Source organism: Austrofundulus limnaeus, unplaced genomic scaffold (assembly GCF_001266775.1).
Source record: "Austrofundulus limnaeus strain Quisiro unplaced genomic scaffold, Austrofundulus_limnaeus-1.0 Scaffold117, whole genome shotgun sequence".
Classification (NCBI taxonomy): Eukaryota; Metazoa; Chordata; class Actinopteri; order Cyprinodontiformes; family Rivulidae; genus Austrofundulus; species Austrofundulus limnaeus.
This window is the reverse complement of record NW_013952519.1, coordinates 388,401-391,566: the sequence shown is the minus strand read 5'-3', so window position 1 is coordinate 391,566 and position 3,166 is coordinate 388,401. Positions and strand designations below refer to the sequence as shown.

The 3,166-nt window shown below is 38.0% G+C and overlaps 1 protein-coding gene across 1 annotated transcript in view; it reads right to left on the bottom strand.

Moving 5' to 3' along the window:
* Window positions 1–2,613, bottom strand: part of paqr3a (progestin and adipoQ receptor family member IIIa) — a gene marked incomplete in the record, with an annotated part of 11,960 nt that extends 9,347 nt beyond the window's left edge. The window contains 3 exon segments of the mRNA XM_014014595.1: window positions 888–1,050; window positions 1,245–1,458; window positions 2,451–2,613. Of these exon segments, the coding sequence (XP_013870049.1) occupies window positions 888–1,050; window positions 1,245–1,458; window positions 2,451–2,511 (438 nt within the window).
* Window positions 2,614–3,166: the final 553 nt, after the last annotated feature.

Genomic DNA, 3,166 nt, shown 5'->3' with positions numbered 1-3,166 from the left:
CATCCATCCATCATCCATCCATCATCCATCCATCATCATCCATCATCCATCCATCATCCATCCATCATCCATCCATCCATCCATCCATCATCATCCATCATCCATCCATCATCATCCATCATCCATCCATCATCCATCCATCATCATCCATCATCCATCCATCATCCATCCATCCATCCTTCATCCATCCATCCATTATACATCGATCCATCCATCCATCCATCAATCTAACATCCATCATCCATCCATCCATCATCATCCATCATCCATCCATCATCATCCATCCATCAATCTAACATCCATCATCCATCCATCCATCATCGTCCATCATCCATCCATCATCATCCATCATCCATCCATCATCCATCCATCATCATCCATCGATCCATCCATCCATCCATCTAACATCCATCTAACATCCTTCATTCATCCATCATCCATCCATCAATCTAACATCCATCATCCATCCATCCATCATCATCCATCCATCATCCATCCATCATCATCCATCCATCATCATCCATCCATCCATCATCATCCATCCATCATCCATCCATCCATCATCCATCCATCCATCATCCATCTAACATCCATCCATCCATCATCCATCTAACATCCATCCATCCATCCATCCATCCAACATCCATCCATCATCCATCCATCCATCCATTATACATCGATCCATCCATCCATCCATTCAACAGCCATCCATCCTTCATCCATCCATCCATTATACATCGATCCATCTAACATCCTTCATTCATCCATCATCCATCCATCCATCCATCAATCTAACATCCATCAAACGTTTTGAGTTTTAACAGGAAGCAGCTTCTCAGACTCCTGGATCCAGAGTCTCCTTCAGCGTGAAGCTCGGGGAGCCGTACCTGGAGGCAGAAGAGTCCAATGGAGTAGATGACGTAATCCTCTCTGGAGGCGCCGACGGCCGGCAGCACCGACGCCATGTTGTACACCCCGAGACAGAAGAAGAGCAGGAAGCCCAACAGATGGCTCCAGATGTTCACCGTCTCGTTGGACAGGATGAAGAGGCTGCACAGGAAAAAAAAATTAATTTATTCTTCAGAAAAACTGCAGATCTGTGGCTTAAACTGTGTCTAAAGGTGCATTTTACCGTTACACTGCAGTTAAAATAGCCTTTTCTAAAAAAAGGCAACATGATATCTACAAGTTAAGATGGTAAAGAACTTGTAAACAAACAAACAAACAAACAGGAAGCTCGTCACCTTTTGATGCAGAGTCTGGACGGCAGGTAGGCCCGGTACCCGTCTGTGATGTACGGATTGTCCCGGATGAAAACCGGGATCTGTTCATACGTGTACAGCCGGATCCCTCGAGGCACCAGAACCGGCCAGTACTGGTAACCTCCCAGCTCGATGTAGTGTGTGGTCTGAGGGTTCTTCTGGGACACGTCCAGGTCCGCTTTACTGGGACCTGAAGCTGAATGCAAACAACTCATATTTACGTCAAATTTACGACTCTTTAATAAACCTTTATATTTGTGTCCCTGCTCAATGTCTTTCAAGGTGATTTAAATTATTTCTATTAAATATTTTAGTCACTACCTGTCAGTGTCGATGAAATAAAAGCCGTTTTTAAAAATGACCATTTTCTGACTAAATTATTCTCTAGTTCGACACCATTAAAAACTTGCATTTTACATAAGTTACATACATTGTATCTGCTTTTCAAACTCATTGTCTTCTGTTTCAAAGATGTCATAGTATAATTTCTACAATGTCTGTGTTTTCTTTTATATTTTTATTGTGCAGCCCATCTGTTAATGTTTAAAAAAATTCATTTTGAAATATTTCTTGATTAAATAAATCATTCTGCAGCTTATAGTTTCTAAAAAATTACAAACTTAAACACTCCTTATAGCTTTTATGAACCTTTCTGAGTTAAAAGAACAAACAATAACATGATAAATACTTTAATTATAATAAACTAACATGTACTAACAGGAACAAGTTACAGTAATGTCCTCCTCAGACTAATCTTCCACCTAATCTCATAATTAAATTGTCTCCAGTTCACCTTCATTGCTCTGCTTGTTAATAAAAAAAAGTCTGCTGAGTTTATAAATCGTTAAATATACCCCGGTATGATTTACTATTTTACGTTAACAGACTCAGAGTAAATAAAAATCGTAGCTAATTACGTTGGTGAACTGTTTTCACCGAATATTTTTAAAACACAAACCTGTTCATTCATTTTCTGTAAGCCGAATATATCTTAAACATCAACTGAACAATAATCAATTACATGTTTAACTCGCTTTTTAAAATTACACGTATTTTAACCAAGGCAACTTTAAACGAGTTGACTATTCAAAGCAGTTTCGGCTTCTAGATGCCAAGTACAGAACAGGGTAGTTAGCATAGTTAGCATGTAGCTTTGTTTGTAGCCAGTAAATAAAACAACAAACTCACCCTTTAACTTCGTGTATGAGTAGTTTGAGCCATTTTGAGGCTTAAAATACGCGCTACGCATTGTGTTAACATTAATTTGAAGCGAAACGCAGAATTTGGTTTTACGTTTCAGCTTCCACTGTCATTTTCCGAGACGTGATCAATCAGGACCCCATAGGTGCCCAAACACTGCCTGAGTAAAAACTAATAAAACTCATCCTTGAGAATGCACGAATTTTTACGTTTTACACAACGCACACAAAATAAAATATACATATTGAAAGACTATTCTATTATTCATAACAGGAACAATGATATTTTACTGTAATTTTTCAATAAAAGCTGATAAATTACATGTTTTGTAAAGTTTTTTAGGCTAAGACTTTATAATTCCAACTAACCCAAATCTTAAACTTTAGAATTTTTTTTACTCTTTCTCAAATTAGAATTCACTCATATTCAACTAAAGTTGTTTAAAAACAGAAAAGGTAATTCATGAAAACGTATCTAATTTTACTGGGAAAATAGTTCACATTAACAGGTGTCCATTACACTAATCCACAAATCCTTAAACATATTAAAGGGTTTTAAATCTGTTAAAGGGTACGGAGCCTGCGAGGGGACATGGGAGATTCCTTTTCTTTTGCGTTCCCACACAATAGTATTGTGTTACCTCGCAATACCTTTTGAGTTCCCTCGCAAAAGAAGTTTATCACTGTTGTGCTGCCGTTTTATTA